The sequence below is a fragment of the Poecile atricapillus genome, chromosome 22, assembly GCF_030490865.1.
Source record: "Poecile atricapillus isolate bPoeAtr1 chromosome 22, bPoeAtr1.hap1, whole genome shotgun sequence".
In the NCBI taxonomy this organism is placed as follows: domain Eukaryota; kingdom Metazoa; phylum Chordata; class Aves; order Passeriformes; family Paridae; genus Poecile; species Poecile atricapillus.
This window is the reverse complement of record NC_081270.1, coordinates 1,960,684-1,977,823: the sequence shown is the minus strand read 5'-3', so window position 1 is coordinate 1,977,823 and position 17,140 is coordinate 1,960,684. Positions and strand designations below refer to the sequence as shown.

The following is a 17,140-nucleotide window of genomic DNA, read 5'->3' as shown; positions in this document are numbered from 1 at the left end:
ATTTGCAAAGAAACAATGGGAATTTCTTGTGAAATTTGATTCAGAAAGAGGGGAGAAAGGACAAGGTGAAGAGAAATAAACTTCCCTGATTTCGACTGATTTCAATCCTACTTACTTGATTCATGCTGAATTTTGTTCTAGAAACCCCAAAACATGTAGAATGTTCCTCTTAAATTTTTAAATCATTATTTGAAAGATTAAAAGATTCAAATCCTAGGATGCTGTTTTACACCTCCTTAATATTAAAAGAAAGTTTCACAAAACATACCTGGAACCTGGTCTAAATAAAAAAAACAAAACAAACTATTATTTTAGAAACTTTTAATTAAAAATTTTAATTCAAAAATTTTTACAATTTTAATCATTTTAATTTTTAATTCAAAAAGAAACCCAATTGAACAAAGAGCTGCAGCAGAGCCATGTGAAGAGTTAATTAGCTAAAATCTCATTAAAAACCTCCCAGCACTGTGAAACTCATTCTGTTCGTGTCTCTCTGTCCCCCACCCTTCCTTCTCTCTCCATCCCGCATTGTGCAATGGAAAATGCAACAATCAATCCCTGACAATGGAATTATTGCACAAGGAGCAGGAACGATTCAGCTCCTGTTGCCTCACAATGGCAGCACCTCAGAAAAAAAATCCCTGCAGTTTCCTCCAGGATTTCTTTTTTCCCTACTGGGAAAGAGGGAAAAAACTGGATCAGCATCACTCAAGAAAGATCCCAGTTTGGTTGGCTCATTTTTATGGATCCTGAACTGGGAGAGAAGGTGGGGAGGGAAACTCCTTCACTGCTTAAAAATGTGGTGTTTTTCTCTTTTCAAAACGCAGAGATTGTGGAGATAAGAGCCCTGAGAAAGTCCTGTGGGGTTGCAGGGCTGTAATTAGAAATTCTGAGTAAGAAATGTTGATTAGGGCTTGTAAGGGAGAGAAGGAGAAAATGTTTTGTGTGTCCTGAGGAGCAGAAACTCCAGACATGTCCAGAAGGTTCCTTTTCCCACTGGGTCTTTTTAATTTGTTGATTTTCATGGAATCACATCCTATTTAATTGATGAAGGCAGCAGAGATAAAGAAAATGAAGGAATTTTGCCATTTTGCTTGGAAATTTTCACATATGAACTGTGCAAACTCTGCCCTTGATTATTATTATATTAGAATATTTATTTATGGATGATAAAATGGTTCTCAGCTAGCTGATAAACTACTGAAACAGAAATAAATGCCAAATTATAACAAGATGCCAATATGAGCCAGCCAGAGTAGCAGGAGAGTCCCATGGATTCTCCTGCAGACACTAAAGGAGATTTTAGTTTCCTCACCTAAAAGTGACTCAGTGAATTCACATTCCTGGTGGGATGGACTCATGAAATCACAGAAATCTTCTGTCAAACAGTGTTTTTTTTTGTTCTTGAATATTTCCTTACACCTGAAAAATGTTTTGGAGAGGTTTGAGTGAAAGGAGAGGCTCAGCTCATCCTCTAGAACTCAAAGATTAAAATACTTTGCCCAATTGAAAATTCCCAGAAGAACAATAGAGGAGGGTCTGGCAGGACAGGGGTGTGAAAATCCCACCTGAGTTCATTCCAGCCTCTCATTCCTGCAGATTTTCCTTAAGGGACTCCAGAAAAATTCCAATTCCAGCTTTCCCTGGGCCTCCCCACACTGAGGCTCTGCTGGAATTTGCTGTCCAGTGACCAGCTCTCCTTGGGATGAACTTTCTCCCTTGACTGCGTTTGTCTCAAATTATCCTTTGCTGTTTCCTGACTTTCCATTGCTGTGTTTTCCAGATATTCCCACTTTTTCCTTTGGATTGGGAATGCAGAAAGCCAGCCCTGGGCATGCCCTTGCTCCAGCAGAGGCGGGGATGTGGAGGAGGAGAAATCCTGCCCTGGGGAGGCTTTACAGCCGCCTTAATCTCGAGTTTAGCAGAGCTGGCTTTACTCACATCGCCCCTTCCTAAAATGGAGTTTCTTCCCCTGGAATGCCTCTGCCAAACCCTCTTCCCACATTTTCTCTCCTCACACATCAGCCCGGTTTTCCTCTCGGGAATGAGTTCTGATTCAGGGAGAATGAGTTCTCCCTCTCCCTGCTTTCTTCATGGCCACTGGCTCAGCCAGTCCATCCAAACTCCCACTCCAAACTCCTGTGGGCAACTCCAGGAACCTCCCAGTGTTCCCTCTCTGCCTCCTCTGCTTTTCCCAGTCCTTGCTCTCCCAAACCTCGGGAAGCAGAAATCCAGTTTGTTCAGGAATTGTTCAGAATTCAGTTGTTCAGTGCCTGCCCTGGAGAGCTTCCAGATGTTTCTTCAGGGCCTCCCTGTGATCCTGCCTAAAAGTGCTGCTGAATTCCTGCATTTTCTGGATGTTTTCCTCCTCTCCTGGAATGTCAGTGGAGCTCTGCACACCAAAATTCCCTCTGGGAATCCCTGAATTGCTTTTAGCGTGATACTTTGAGCCCTGCCTGGGGGATTTCTCTGGAATTCCTCCCAGGGATCTGTGCCTGCAGAACTGGGGTGGCCCCGATGTCCCAATGCTGCCAAACCTGCTCCAGGTGGAGGTGAACACCTCTTAACCCGTGCCGGGTTCCGTGGCACACTTTTATCCCCAGTTTTCCAAAATGAAGCTCCCTAGCAAATCCTCCTGAGCCCGGCAATGAGCACATGAATAATCTGCTAATCACCAGCCATGGAAGTATTCCTTAATTACCCCTCTGGAATGAACAGGCTCCACGTCAGCCCTGCCCTGGCTGCAGAAGGTTAAAATCCAGCCTCAGCACCAAAATCCTGCTGGTTCCCAGGATGAGCAAGCATTCCTTTCCACTCACTCACCTGGCTGAGGAAGGTGGCTGCAGCTGCTCCTGGCATCCCTCTGGAATAACAATTCCTGGTTTTTTGGGTTTTTTTTATTCTCTTCCTCTTCTTGTTTCTTTACTCACGGCTCTTCGTCAGCACCGTGTCCCCACTCCAGATCTTTCACCCCCTCAAATCCCAAATATTCACAGGGTGAGATCCTGGCTGCTGGATGGGTTTTTATCCTAATCCAGCTCCAACCTCCGATCAGATCTAGCGGGATCTGTCAGAATTCCGAGGCAATCAGGGCTGGCAGGGGTTGGAGAACACCAAAACCTTCTTGCTCCGCGGACATGCAAGGTCCTGGAATGCCAGGCACCATCGCTCTATCCTGGATGAAGAAAAAATTCCCCAAGCAGCGGCTCCAACTCCTGGAAAAAGAGGGGGGAAGCACTCCCGGCTCCTGGAACGGTCCCCAGAACTGTTTCCCAAGGCTTGGCAGCAATTCCCAGGGGTTAATCGATCCAGGAACTTCAGCTGGGAACTGGAGCAGATGTCAACAAGAGGAAGAGGTGCTCCAGTGTGGCACTGAGGGAAGGAGGGGATGAAGAAACCGGGAACCGACTGCGCAAGGGCAAAACAGTCATTAGCAAATCCTAATTAAAACTGGTGATTACGTAATGCCTGTGTCAGCTGGCGTTCCTCTCCCAACCCGACGGGGGCTTTTTGTTGGGATAAATCCAGCTGCAATTCCATGTTTTCCATCTGGAGGGTTTCCCCACCTCCTCCCACAGCAGCTCTGTCCGTGGAGGAGTTGGGAACTGCAAACGAAGACCTGTGCAAGCTTTAAAGAACTCAGGAATCTTCCTCTGGATGCAGGGAATAGTCTGGATACAGGGGAAGCATTGGGGCTTGGAAAAAAGAGATCGTTTGGAAGCCTTTAAATGCTGCTGAAGGCAATCCCAAAACACCAGGCCAATGCAATGGCTGAGGTGAAATATTCTGGATTCATTCAAACCTGCAGGAATGATTTGGGAGAGCCCAAATCCCGCCCTGTGCTCAGGCTCTGTTTGCTCTGGGGTGTTTATTAATATTATTTCCATACATTAAGCACCGGATTTAACCTGTAACCCTTAAATTTTGCTGTTAAACCCCTGCTTTTAAATTTTTTTTTCTGTGCCCCAAAACAATCTTTACTCATCAGTCAAAGAGTAAAAATGCTGCCACGTGACTTCCAGGCCCCATTTCCTCCATGAGTAACCCAGAGTGAGGAGGGCACAGGAACAGCACAAATATTCCTGGTCGGACCTGTCCGATCAGCGCCAGCAGAAATCCCCAAACAAAGCCCAAAAGAGATGGATCGGGAAGGGTTTGTGACCTCAGGGATGCTTCATCAGGAATTGGGAGTGCCAGGACAAAGGCAATGGCTTCAGAGATGGGATATCGGGATGGAATTCTTGCCTGGAAGGCCCTGGCAGAGAATTCCCAAAAAATCTCATCCCTGGAAGTGTCCAAGGCCAGGGTGGAGCGGCCTGGGATACGGGAAGGTGCTGGGGTTGGAGCTGGATGGGCTTTAAGGTGCCTTTGAGCCAAAGCAGTGGGCGATTCTGTGTTTTCTCACTCAAAGGCAGAACTCTACAAATCCTTCCCAATATTTGTCCCCATTCCCATCCTGTTGGCCAAGAGGATCTGGACCGTTTCCCAGCACATTTAAAGGAAAAAAAAAAAGACCCAAAATCTCCCAGACAAAACAAACAACAAACTCAGAAGAAAAAATTTAATTTCCCCACCCACCAGAAGCACAAAACTGACGGCGATAAATCCCAAAATTCCCAACTCCACTTCCCTAAAAACCCACCTGGGAAGCTGCAAACTCTTGAAACTTTTCTCTTCTAACCCTGGACAAATCTTTTTGCTTCACCTGCGAGGCAGCCCCGATGACACGGGGTTGATTGTTAATTAAATTGTTAATTGGTGTTTGTCCAGAGCACCGCTGAGGTCACCTGCCCTGGGATGGCTTCGTCAGCACTCCGTAATTGCAGCAGCACAGCTTGGAGTCATTCCACCCTCGTTAAAAATTGGGGGTTTTTATGGAATATTCCTCGATCTCAGCTGGAAATTGGAGAGGCCCTGCCTGCTGCTGGATTATTCTGAGCCTTTTAAGGGGTATCAAATCCCAAATATTCTGGCTTCCAGCTTTTCCAGGAGCTCCTTGCATGCCCGTTGCTCAATGCTGAGGACTTTCCTCTCACTCCAGCACATCAGATCTGGAGATTATTTTCACTCCCGGGCTGCTCTGTCACAGATCTGGAGATCAGCAAAACTTGTAACTTGAATTTCCCGTGTGATCCATTTGATTTGCCTCCAGGAAGGGAAGGTCTGAAGCCTTTTCCTGCTGTTTTTCCTGAAATTCTGAGTTTTTTGGAGAGGTGGATTCACTCCTCACACAAGGACTCACTCAAACCCCCAGTGCTTTCTGTATGAATATTGAACAGTAAAAATATCCTGGGTTTCTCCATTGTCCTCCATTTTCCTGATTCTCTTCATTACCCCTGGTATTTTTTCCTGGTTTTCCTCATTATCCCTGGTGTTTTTTCCTCCATTATCCATGGGTTTTCTCCACTATCCCTGACATTTTTTCCAGGCTTTCTTCATCATCCCTGGCATTTTTTTCCTGATTTTCTCCCTTATCTCTGGCATTTTTTCCTGATCTTCCTCATGATCCCTGGCACTTTCTCCTGATTTTCCTCATTACCTTGGCATTTTTTCCTGGTCTTCACCATTATCCCAGCATTTTTTTTCCCGGTCTTCCTCTTTATCAGCTCAGCATGGATCTTCTAAATTCTTCTTATAGTCTATTATTATTATTACTACTATTCCGTTTTAAACAATTCAGAACATTTTGCCACAAAAAACTCACTACAGAATCCCAACTGATTCCACAAAAAATGATTTTCTGGGAAGATCCAGGCAGAGGTTCCTTGGCTTTAAAGGAAGTTTGGGAATAAAGGAACCCCGAGCATTGGGATGGCTTTGGAAGGGGAAATAAATTAATGACGATCAACAGTCCTGCAGAGCAATAAATTAATGATTTATTCCCAGGGAGTGGGGTTTGAAAAATCAAATCCCACTGGAGAGGGTGGTGAGAGCAGGGAAAGTGCTGGAATGTCCCAGCAGGTGGCTTTGCCAGCAGGTGATGTCACCCACTGCTGTCTCCAATTATCCCAATTATTTTTGGGAAAAGCAGGATGGGAGCTGGATCTTTGGGATAAATCAGGAAGAGGATGGAGTTTTCCAATTCCTGAGTCTGGAATTTCCTCCCTCCCTGTCCATCATCAACATGGTCACACCTGACCTCACCCAGGAGAGGAATCCCAAGGAAAAACGCTCAGACTCCAGCAAAATTATCAGGGATTCCACAATGCTTGTTAATTGCTGAATTTAACCCATTAATTTGAGTGCTCTGCCACTCATCCAGGAGGAAAGGAAGGAAATCCCAGCAGGAATGATGGGAATATGAACTTGTCTCATTACTCTTCTTATATTCTAATTATTGTTCTGTTTTAAACAATTCAGAATGTTTTGCCACAAAAACTCGATGTGGAATTCCAACTGATTCCATGAAGAATGATTTTCTGGGAAGATCTGGGCAGATTCCCTGGTTTTCTCCATTATGCCTGGCATTTTTCCCCAGTTTTCCTCCCCTTGGGAGGACAAAAAGCCAAAAATAAGGGAAAGAAAACACTTGTAAATTGCATTTTGGGCAAAGATTAAAACAGCACTGACTCAGAAGCATTTCCTGAAAAATTCCTAACAAAAATTCAAGGAAATGGGATTATTTTAGATGGGAAATGCCATTGCCAGTTCAGACGTGGAAGATGCATCCCCCATGCACCTGGAACTGGCAGGGAATTCAGGAAGGCAGGATGCAATCACTCGAAACCTCTGTGCTCTTTTGCTCAGGGATCTCTCTCGGGTTATTGTTTTGGAAATCTGCACCAGGGCCTCACCATCCTCGCAGGGAAGGATTTCTTCCCAATATCCACCTAAATCTTCATGCCATCTCCTGTCACTCCATCCACAGCCTCCTTCCATCTTCTGTTCTATGGGAACCTGAAGAAAATATTCACATTTACAGCAGAAAACCACCCAGGAAAGGAAAACAAGACAACACCATGATCTCTGAGAAATCCAGCGCTGAGCTGGACTCTGCTGGTGTTTGTGGGTCCCTTCCCCCTCGGGATCTGTCCCAGCCAAAGCTCCGGAATGTTGGGACACGGCTCCTGTGCCCAGGCTGGGATTGCTGGTGTTAGAAATTATAATATTGTATCGGCTTTGAAATTTACGCATTGGCTTTTGTGAGTTATTATTGACCACAGAGATGTTGATGTGGTGAAATCTGTAATTCCTTTTAAGTGCTTTTTGGTATAGTATAATCTGTCAGTTTATGTATGCACCGTGTAAAGTGGTGTACTAAACAGAATAATCTTTTATCTAATCCATAATCTATAACATTCTTAGCATACTATTAAAATTATGTAATGTTAAAATGCTTTTATTTGTGCAACTAACTCAGATAATTAGTGGGCTATTTAATTAACTCATTAATGAGATAATGAGTGTGAAACAGCTATGTTTCATCTGTGATAACAGTGACAAGAATCAGGATACCAAGAGAAAAATTTTTTACTGACTCTCCGGTTATCAGGAATGTCAGAACAACAGAATAGAGCCTAGAAAAGAAATAAATAAATTGATTTAATTTACAGGATGGCATGCAGACAAGTCAAAGGTTAAAACCAGGCAAAAACGTTCCTAGAACATGTCTGCTCACAAGGATATGAGAGTATGAGAGTATGTATAACTCTCATAAATATGCATTTAACCCTAAGTGTAAAAATGTACCTTTTTACTGTACAAAGAAATATACTACTGTAGAAAATATACAAAAATAATAACTACTTAAATTAATAAGAATATTAAAAATTATTAAAAATTACCCTGTATTGTAAAAATATATTTAAAATATAATTTTAAGCTAACGGCGTGCTTTTGCCAAACTGCCAAGCACCCCAGCGCTGGATATTGTCCCTTTTAGCCCTTATTAAACGTTGTTCAAGTCTTTTTAAATAGCGACCCCTATTTCTCACGGTTGGCGTATCCTGGCCAGGACCGGACCATCCTGCGCTCCCTTCCCGCTCGGGATGTGCCGCCATCCCGGATTTTTATCGCCTTCTGTCGCGAAAGGCGCGCGCCGCCAGCGCGGCCCGGGCTCCCCTCAGTGTTCCCGCCGGCCCGGCAATGCCTCCCCTCAGCGTTCCCGCCGGCCCGGCAATGCCTCCCCTCAGCGTTCCCGCCGGCCCGGCAATGCCTCCCCTCAGCGTTCCCGCCGGCCCGGCCCGGCCCGGGCTCCCCTCAGCGTTCCCGCCGGCCCGGCAATGCCTCCCCTCAGCGTTCCCGCCGGCCCGGCCCGGGCTCCCCTCGGCGCTCCCGCCGGCCCGGCCCAGGCTCCCCTCGGCGCTCCCCCCGGCCCGGGCTCCCCTCGGCGCTCCCGCCGGCCCGACCCAGGCTCCCCTCGGCGCTCCCCCCGGTCCGGGCTCCCCTCAGCGCTCCCGCCGCGGCGGGAGCGGCCCCGGAAGCGGAAGCCTCGCGGACCCCGGAAGCGCCGCCGCTCCTTCCCGGAAGCGCCGCCCCGCGCCGCCATCTTGGCAGGAGCCGTGAGGGAGCCGTGAGGGAGCCGCGGCCGCCGCCGCCCGCCCCGCCCGCTCCGCCGCCATCGCGGCCCGGCCGCCGCTCCCCGCCTGCCTCCCTCCCGCGGCCGCGGCCAGGAGGGGCCGCCCGGGGCCTGGCGGCTGCGGAGAGGTGAGCTCCTTCAGAGCGGCTGCCTTCGTGTCTTCCCGTCTCTGCTGTTCTCCCTCTCCTTCCTCCCCTCTCTTTCCCACCTTTCCCTTTCTCTTTCAGCGCCTGCCTTCCCCTTTCCCTTCTTCCCTCCCTCTCTGGTTCCTCTTCCCCCCCCTCCTTTTCATTCCCTCTCTTCCTTTTCCCTCTTTCCCTTTGCCTTTCAGACCTTCCCGGCTTGTCTGTCCCGTTTCCCCCCTTTTCTTCCCACTTTTCCCCTTTTTTCTCCTCTTCTCCTCTCTCTTTCAACCTCTCCCTTCCTCTTTCCACTTTTCCCTTCCTCCTCTCCGTTTCCTCTTTTCCTCCTCTCCCTTTCAGTCCTTCCCTTCCCCTACCCCTTTTGCCCCTTTTCTCCATTTCCCCTTTTTCCCCCTTCCTCCTTTTCCCCCTCCTTTTCCTCTCTTTTCCCCCCTTTTCCCCCCTTTCCCTCTCCCCCCGCCTTTTTTATGCGTTATTCTCCCTTTTTTCCCCTCTCCCCTATTCCCCATTTCCCCCCTTTTTTCCCTCCTTTTTTCTCCTCTTTTCCCTCCTTTTTCCCATTCTCTCCTCTTCCTCTCCTTTTCCCCCTGTTATTCTCCCTTTTTTCCCTCCTTTTTCTCCCCTTCCCCCTCTTTTTACCCCCCTTTTCCCCCATCCCCCCCTTTTTTCCTTATTTTTTCCTTTTCCCTCTCCCTTTCACTCTCTCCATCCCCTCCCTCTCTGTCCTCCTGTTCTCCCTCACTTCTCCCTCGTGTTCTTATCCAGGTGGGAATTCGGGATTTTCGCTTGTATTCCTTTATTTTCTTTCTTTCAGGTGTGTAAAAATCCCAATATTTCAAATATTGCCGGTTTTTGTGCTGCCCGTGGTGAGGCTGGCTGTGGAATAGACACCAGAACAAAGAATTGAGTTAAAATAAAAACTTTTTATTTTAAAGTCAAAGCTGGTATTTTTTTAAAGAGAAAAAAAACCACCTTAATGTTATGATTTCAAGACTGACTTCAAAATTAAAATGTTGTGGGTTAAAATCAATAATTTAGAGCAATCCTGGCAAAATTCAAGTTGAACAAATTTATTCTGAGGTTGAATATTTGACCACATATAAGTGCTACTCACGGGTTAAATTGTTTCTTTTGAATTAACTGTTTATTAAATTGTTAAACTTAATTAATTTTAAAGTAAGTTTTACCTATTTGCAATAGAGGAATAGAGAGAGCTACAGGAATTTAATAGAATTTTATTTATTTAATTTTATTTTCATTTTTAAATTTTATTTTATTTATTATATTTTAAGTATTTTCTTATTATTTTAGTATTGTATCAGAGACATTGCTTTATATTTTTATTTACTTCTGCTCGAATTTCCTTGTGTAAAATCAAAGAATTCCCTAAACCCATGGAGGGAAAGGTAATTAATTGGCAGCTGTTAATTGCTGTGTGTTGTGTAGGTGAGTTCTTCCTTCGTCCTGGAATTTCAGCAGGGAATTTCCTCCTTCCTCCGTGATCTGGCTCCTTTTGGATGAGGTTTTATTCCAAAAGAACAGATCTTTCAAAATAGATCTTTCAAAAGAGTATTTCAAAGAGAATAACCTGAAATTCCAAATATTTCGCTCCCAAGTCAGGTTCCTGTTTCTTCTTTATTTCGGAGCACTGGGAGTGTAAAAACAAGAAAAACAGCAGATGAATTGAATTTAAAACAGACTAAATCTATATTTATTCACTCAAGAAAAGCTTTAGGATAGAAAGGAATGGAATAAAATATCCCAAGGTGGAAGGGATCCCGAACATCCCCCAGCTCAGACGTTCCTTGGGTTTTTATTATGATGATTTCCTTCTCCTTAAAAACCCAAATCATTGAATTTCAGTCTCAAATACAACCCCTAAAGTGGATTTTATAGAAACCTGGAGAAAGTGTCTATGGAGCTCTGTGGTTGATTAATTGCATTAATTAATTGTTGTTAATTAGATTATATTATGAAGATTTTCCATGATTCCTGCTGCTTAAAAACCCAAATCATTATCGTCTCAAATACAACCTATAAAGTGGATTTTATAATGAGTAACGTTTTGTACTATATATTTATATATAATTTGCATGACTTTTTATGTATTATATACATTACTGTATATTTATAATTTATGTATGATATTACAATATTATATTAAATATATATAGGGATATATAATATATAACAGATATTGTATATATTATTAGTTTTAGGGATATAAAAGATATATTTTATTATCTCTAGGGTTATTATTATTAGTTATATTATATATATGTTATGTGTAGTATTGTATTTATAAATTTAATATGATTATAATATAAGAATAGTGACCCTGGAGAAAGGTTTGGTGTGGCTGATTGTTTGCATTAACTAATTAACGAATTGCTGTTAATTAGATGAGCAACGCCAGCAATAAGAGAGCCCCGACAACGGCGACGCAGAGGCTGAAGCAGGATTACCTGAGGATCAAAAAGGATCCCGTGCCTTACATCTGTGCAGAGCCCCTCCCCTCCAACATCCTGGAATGGTGCGGAGGGAGAGGCTGGGAACTGGGGAATTGGGATTGGGGAACTGGGGATTGGGGAACTGGGGATGGGGAACGGGGATTGGGGATGGGGAACGGGGATTGGGGATGGGGAATGGGGATTGGGGAACTGGGATGGGGATTGGGGAACTGGGATGGGAACTGGGATGGGGACTGGGGATGGAGAACTGGGATTGGGGATGGGGATTGGAGGGGGTATGGGGAACTGGGATTGGGGATGGGGAGAGTTGGAAATGGGGAGTTTGGGATAGGAAATTGGGATGGGAATTCAGGACTGGAGTGGGGATGGGAATTGGAATTGGGATGGGAATCAGGGTTGGAGTTGGGAAATTGGGGATGGAGAATTGGGATGGGAGTTGAGGAGGGAATGTGGATGGGTGTTGGAGATGAGGATTGGGATGGGAATCTGGATGGAATTTGGGTTGGGAATGGGGATGGGAATCAGGGTGGGAATTGGTATTGGGGTGAGAACTGGGGCTGGGAATGGGGCTGGGTTGTGTTTCCCCCCGGGAATGGGGCTGGGTTGTGTTTCCCCCCGGGAATGGGGCTGGGTTGTGTTTCCCCCCAGGAATGGGGCTGGGTTGTGTTTCCCCCCAGGAATGGGGCTGGGTTGTGTTTCCTCCCAGGAATGGGGCTGGGTTGTGTTTCCCCCCAGGAATGGGGCTGGGTTGTGTTTCCTCCCAGGAATGGGGCTGGGTTGTGTTTCCCCCCGGGAATGGGGCTGGGTTGTTTCCCCCTGGACAGGGCACACTTTCCCAGGCTGTCCGGTCTCTCCTGGCTCCAGGCAGGGGGAGGGAGCTGAGGCTGAGGCTGGTGCTGATTTTTGAGATATTTGTGGTTTCCCAGTGTTCCGTTCCCCTTTTTCCAGGCACTACGTGGTGCGAGGGCCAGAGCTGACCCCCTATGAAGGTAAATCCCTGCCTGTGGGGTTTGCGTGGAAATTCAGGAATTCCAGGGGCTGGGAAATGCCAAAATAATCCCACTGAAACCTCCCACTAAACCCTCCAAAAACTGGGAGAGAGATGAAGAAATAGGGATGCTGCTGTCAATCGTTTTTATCAAGGGCTTTAATCAATTAAAATTCAGATTAAACTGAAGGCAAATCATAGTAAATTTCAGAATGGTTTACAGCAAACGTTCTCCAATTTCTGACAAATAATTTCAAAAATTCACGTTTTTACAACAGAAATGTCCTCAGTGAGCTGAGATTAAAATTTACTTCACCCCTTTTTGGGGTAGTTTAGGAGAAGGAATAAAGCAGGGGAATTGGGATGGAGATCTGGGATAGGAATTATTTATTAAATAGAATTTGTTTAACCCATTTTTTTGTAGTTTAGAAGAAATAAAGCAGAGGAGTTGGGGTGGGAATTATTTATGAAATAGAATTTATTTCACCCATTATTATGGGGAAGTTTAGGAGAAGGAATAAAGCAGGGGAATTGGGGATTGGAATTGGGATGGGAATTATTTATGCAATAGAATTGATTTCACCCATTTTGGGGATGTTGAGGAGAAGGAATAAAGCAGAGGAATTGAGGTGGGGATTGGAATTGGGGATTGGAATTGGGATGGAAATTATTTATGCAATACAATTTATTTCACTTTTTTTGGGAAGTTGGGAGAAGGAAAAAAGAGGAATTGGGGTGGGAATTGAAATTTGGGATGGGAATTGGAATTGGGGTGGAAATTGGGGTGGGAATTATTTATGAAATAGAATTGATTTCACCCATTTCTTGGGGGAAGTTGAGAAGTAATAAAGCAGGAGAATTTGGGATGAGGATTGGAATTGGGATGGGAATTATTTATGCAATACAATTTATTTCACCCTTTTTTGAGAATTTGAGGAGAAGGAATAAAGGAGGGGATCTGGGGTGGGAATTATTTATGCAGTAGAATTGGTTTCACCCATTTTTGAGAAGTTGAGGATAAGGAATAAAGCAGGGGATCTGGGGTGGGAATTATTTATGCAGTAGAATTGGTTTCACCCATTTTTGAGAAGTTGAGGAGAAGGAATAAAGGAGGGGATCTGGGGTGGGAATTATTTATGCAGTAGAATTGGTTTCAGCCCTTTTGGGAAGTTGAGGAGAAGGAATAAAGCAGGGGGTCTGGGGTGAGAATTGTTTATGCAGTAGAATTGGTTTCAGCCCTTTTGGGAAGTTGAGGAGAAGGAATAAAGGAGGGGATCTGGGGTGGGAATTATTTATGCAGTAGAATTGGTTTCAGCCCTTTTGGGAAGTTGAGGAGAAGGAATAAAGCAGGGGATCTGGAGTGGGAATTATTTATGCAGTAGAATTAGTTTCAGCCCTTTTGGGGCACTCAGGACCTGCTGCCCAGCCCAGCTGCTCTCTCTGTGCTGCAGGTGGATATTACCACGGAAAATTAATATTCCCTCGAGAATTCCCTTTCAAACCTCCCAGTATTTATATGATCACCCCCAATGGAAGGTTCAAGTGCAACACCAGGTGAGGACTCCTTCCCAACATTCCAGCCGTTCCCGCTGCAGCTCTGTCCCATCCCAAATCCCTGTTCCTGGGCTGTGTTTTTTTGGAAGGTTGTGTCTGTCCATCACGGATTTCCACCCGGACACCTGGAACCCGGCCTGGTCGGTGTCCACCATCCTGACAGGGCTGCTCAGCTTCATGGTGGAGAAGGGGCCCACCCTGGGCAGCATCGAGACCTCCGAGTTCACCGTGAGTTCCAGAGCCACGGCCGTTCCCTTGGGAATCTGGGAGAGCTCAGGGATGAAGCCTGGTTGGGATTTGGATCCTATTTCCAGCCATTTTTCCTTGATCTTGATCTCACAGGATCAAAAATTAACAGTTTGTGTCTATAAACCTCAATTTTAATGAAAAATACTCACAAATTTGATGTTTGAGGTGTTACAAAGCACTTGGGAAGCTTTGGGAATTTGGGAGATCTCAGGGATAAAGCCTGGTTGGGATTTGGATCCTTTTTCCAGCCCTTTTTCCTTGTCCTTGATCCCACAGGATCAACAAATATCAGCTGTAGTAAATAACACTCACAAATGCAATGTGTGAGGTGTTACCATTTGGGAAGCTTTGGGAATTTGGGAAGTGTTGGGAATATAGGAAAACTTGGGGATAAAGCCTGGTTGGGATTTGAATCCTTCCTTGTACATGATCCCACAGGATCAAAACTTTCCAGAAATTCCATCTAAACCCATCCCTTTTAGTCAATAACACTCACAAATTTGATGTGTGAGGTGTTACAGAGTATTTGGGAAGCTTTGGGAATCTGGGAGAGCTCAGGGATAAAGCCTGGTTGGGGTTTGGATCCTTTTCCCAGCCATTTTTCTTTGATCTTGATCCCACAGGATCAAAAATTAACAATTTGTCTCAATTTCAGTGAATAATTCTCACAGATTTGATGTGTGAAGTGTTACAGACGATTTGGGAAGCTTTGGGAATTTGGGAAGTGTTGGGAATCTGTGAGATCTCAGGGATAAAGCCTGGTTGGGGTTTGGATTCTTTTTCCGTCCATTTTTCCTTGTCCTTGATCCCACAGGATCAAAAATTAACAGTTTGTGTCTATAAACATCAATTTTAGTGAAAACCGCTCGATTTTAAGAGCTGCAAACCACTTGGGAAGCTTTGGGAATTCGGGAAGCTTTGGGAATTTGGGAGATCTCAGGGATAAAGCCTGGTTGGGGTTCCCAGCCTTTACCCCAGAACCCTGATCCCACAGAATCAGAAACTAACAGAATTTTTGCCTATAAATCTCAGTTTTAGTGAAAAATACTCACAAGTTTGATGATTGAGGTGTTACAAAGCACTTGGGAAGCTTTGAGAATCTGGGAGATCTCAGGGATAAAGCCTGGTTGGGATTTGGATCCTTTTTCCAGCCCTTTTTCCTTGTCCTTGATCCCACAGGATCAAACATGAACAGAATTTTTGCCTATAAACCTCAATTTTAGTGACTAATGCTCACAGATTTGATGTTTGATGTGTTAAAACCCCTTGGTGCGAGGTTTGCACTGTTCTGGTGGGAAATCAGGTGTGGAATTGGAAGAGATGAATTGAATTTTCCTGAAATTGCTGAGAAATGTGTTTTTTCTCCCCAGAAAAGGCAGCTGGCTGCACAGAGCTTAGCATTTAATTTAAAAGATAAAGTCTTCTGTGAGCTCTTCCCTGAAGTGGTGGAGGTAAGGAAATATTCATTGTTTATTATTCCTACCAAAAATCCCCTTTTATGGGCTTCTTCAGCCTCTCCTGGTCAGGATTTTCCCAGTCTGGAGGTGATTGTTCATTTTGGAAACCTTTTCAAAGGTTTTAATTCTTTCACACAGAATAGAGACTGCAGGAGAGTGGGGAAAAAAAGACTTTTTCCAGTTTTTTCCTTCTCCATAAGCTGTGTGGGATTTCAGCTTTAATTCCTGTTCCTGAAGGAATTCTGATTTAGGACCCATTTTCCCTTCTCACCGTTCCATCCTCTTCCCCTTTTCAGGAAATAAAAGCCCCCAGATTGTCCCAACTTCTATTTTTCCACTGAATTTTCTCTTTCCTTCAGTAGGAAATCAAACAAAAAAACCCAAATCACCACAAATTCACCTTCCCACTGAATTTTCTCCTCCCCTTTTCCAGGAAATCAAATTAAAGGCCCCAAATCACCACAAATTCCATTGAATTTTCTGTTCCCCCATGCAGGAAAAGCACCCAAATCACCCCGTTTTCTCTTCCATTCTGTTTTCTCTTTGGCTCTGCAAACAAAAGCCCCAAATCATCACAAATTCACTTTCCCATGCAGGAAATCAAACAAACAAACAAAAAAACAGATTACCACAAACTCCATTTTCCCATCAAATTTTCTCCTCCCTTCTGCAGGAACTCAACCAAAAAAAAAGCCCCCAAATCACCGCAAACTCCACTTTCCTATGGAGGAACTCAAACAAAAAGCCCCCAAATCACCACAAATTCACTTTCCCATTCAGTTTTCACTTTCCCATGCAGGAACTCAACCAAAAAAACCCCAAATCACCCCAAAATCCATTTTCCCACACAGGAAGTCAACCAAAAACCCCTGAAACACCCAAACTCCACTTTCCTGTGTAGGAACTCAACCCCAAATCCCCAGACTCTGCTTTCCCGTACAGGAACTGCACCCAAAAACCCCAAACTCCACTTTCTAATACAGGAACTCAACCCAAAACCCCAAACTCCACTTTCCAATACAGGAACTCAACCCAAGAACCCCAAACTCCACTTTCCAATACAGGAACTGCACCCAAAAACCCCAAACTCCACTTTCTAATACAGGAACTCAACCCAAGAACCCCAAACTCCGCTTTCCAATACAGGAACTCAACCCAAGAACCCCAAACTCCACTTTCCAATACAGGAACTCCACCCAAAAACCCCCAAACCACCCCAAACCACCTTGGCAGCGAGTTTTCTCGTCCCCTCTGCAGGAGATGAAGCAGAAGCAGAAAGCCCAGGAGGAGCTGAGCTCCCGGCCTCCCTCGCTGCCGCTGCCGGACGTGGTGCCGGACGGGGACGCGCACCTGGGCCACCACGGGCACGCGCTGCTGGCCGGGCAGCCGGCGGGCCCCGGGCGCGGCGCGGCGCTGCAGCAGCCCCACAGGAACCACGGACTCTTGGGGGGAGCCCTGGCGAACTTGTTTGTCATCGTGGGCTTCGCCGCCTTCGCCTACACAGTCAAGTACGTGCTGAGGAGCATAGCCCAGGAGTGAGGGCGTCCCCAGGACCAAATTCCAGGGGGGTCTGGGCTCGGCGGGACTCGGCGGGGGCAACGTTTGGGGCTTTCGGCCTTGCCGGGTTGAGCTGGGGATTTGGGTTGAGGAGTCGAAGCGCTGTTGGGGAGCCACTGCATTTTGTTGCTTTGGTTTGTAGAGTTCTTCTCCATCTGTGGTTTCAAAATTGAAAAATCTGCAGTAAATTCTTATTCCATTGA

The 17,140-nt window shown here is 45.3% G+C and overlaps 3 protein-coding genes across 4 annotated transcripts in view; 2 read left to right on the top strand and 1 right to left on the bottom strand.

Annotated features, from left to right (window-relative positions):
- SCNN1D (sodium channel epithelial 1 subunit delta) overlaps window positions 1-8,167 on the bottom strand; it is a 26,121-nt gene extending 17,954 nt beyond the window's left edge. The window contains exon 1 of one of the 2 annotated variants that reach the window (XM_058855318.1): window positions 2,824-8,167. The gene's annotated coding sequence lies outside the window, so the exon portion shown is untranslated. Of the gene's footprint in view, window positions 1-1,315 lie in introns of both variants that reach the window. The other variant, XM_058855316.1, reaches the window with a different exon arrangement.
- LOC131587510 (basic proline-rich protein-like) lies at window positions 7,607-8,650 on the top strand. Its single transcript, XM_058855446.1, has 2 exons — window positions 7,607-7,630; window positions 7,955-8,650. Exons 1-2 carry the CDS (start codon window positions 7,607-7,609, stop codon window positions 8,648-8,650), a joined length of 720 nt encoding a protein of 239 aa, XP_058711429.1.
- UBE2J2 (ubiquitin conjugating enzyme E2 J2) lies at window positions 8,469-17,140 on the top strand. Its single transcript, XM_058855140.1, has 7 exons — window positions 8,469-8,646; window positions 11,064-11,194; window positions 12,081-12,121; window positions 13,572-13,674; window positions 13,764-13,902; window positions 15,294-15,374; window positions 16,638-17,140. The coding sequence occupies exons 2-7, from the start codon at window positions 11,064-11,066 to the stop codon at window positions 16,917-16,919; spliced, it is 777 nt and encodes a 258-aa protein (XP_058711123.1). The 5' UTR covers window positions 8,469-8,646; the 3' UTR covers window positions 16,920-17,140.

Bases quoted from the DNA above. Each gene is read 5' to 3' on its own strand.
- LOC131587510 (XM_058855446.1), top strand. From the start codon at position 7,607: ATGTCTGCTCACAAGGATATGAGA. The intron at 7,631-7,954 runs GTATGAGAGTAT...TATCCTGGCCAG, and splicing joins CTGCTCACAAGGATATGAGA to GACCGGACCATCCTGCGCTC.
- UBE2J2 (XM_058855140.1), top strand. From the start codon at position 11,064: ATGAGCAACGCCAGCAATAAGAGAGCCCCGACAACGGCGACGCAGAGG. The intron at 11,195-12,080 runs GTGCGGAGGGAG...CCCTTTTTCCAG, and splicing joins CCCTCCAACATCCTGGAATG to GCACTACGTGGTGCGAGGGC. The intron at 13,675-13,763 runs GTGAGGACTCCT...TTTTTTTGGAAG, and splicing joins AGGTTCAAGTGCAACACCAG to GTTGTGTCTGTCCATCACGG.